Source organism: Penaeus monodon, chromosome 27, assembly GCF_015228065.2.
Source record: "Penaeus monodon isolate SGIC_2016 chromosome 27, NSTDA_Pmon_1, whole genome shotgun sequence".
Taxonomy (NCBI): domain Eukaryota; kingdom Metazoa; phylum Arthropoda; class Malacostraca; order Decapoda; family Penaeidae; genus Penaeus; species Penaeus monodon.
The window spans coordinates 39,679,859-39,680,115 of NC_051412.1; the positions used below are offsets into that span (position 1 = coordinate 39,679,859).

General features: G+C 49.0%; 1 protein-coding gene across 1 annotated transcript in view; it reads left to right on the forward strand.

The window, feature by feature from the left end:
• LOC119590859 overlaps window positions 1-257 on the forward strand; it is an 18,630-nt gene that overhangs the window by 8,806 nt on the left and 9,567 nt on the right. The window contains exon 9 of the mRNA XM_037939618.1: window positions 39-192. Within this exon, the coding sequence (XP_037795546.1) occupies window positions 39-192 (154 nt within the window). The remainder of the gene's footprint in view (window positions 1-38; window positions 193-257) is intronic.

The window sequence follows — 257 nt, forward strand, 5'->3', positions numbered from 1 at the left end:
GGTAATTGTTAGAGTAACTATATACCCCCTATTTTCAGTATCTAGTTGCAAAGGAGCAGTCCTGCCCTCATAGCGAGCAGTGTAACATTCTGAGAAGTGGCGTAGCGCAGCACCCTAAAGCCACACACCTGCAATTGGAGCTGATGAAGTGCATAATGCAAGGGTCTGAGGACGAGGACGAAGTGCTGGAAGGTAGTTTGCTCGCTTTAGACTGTCTGGCAGTGGTCTTTCGTTCGATGTTTGGGGCAGGATATGGG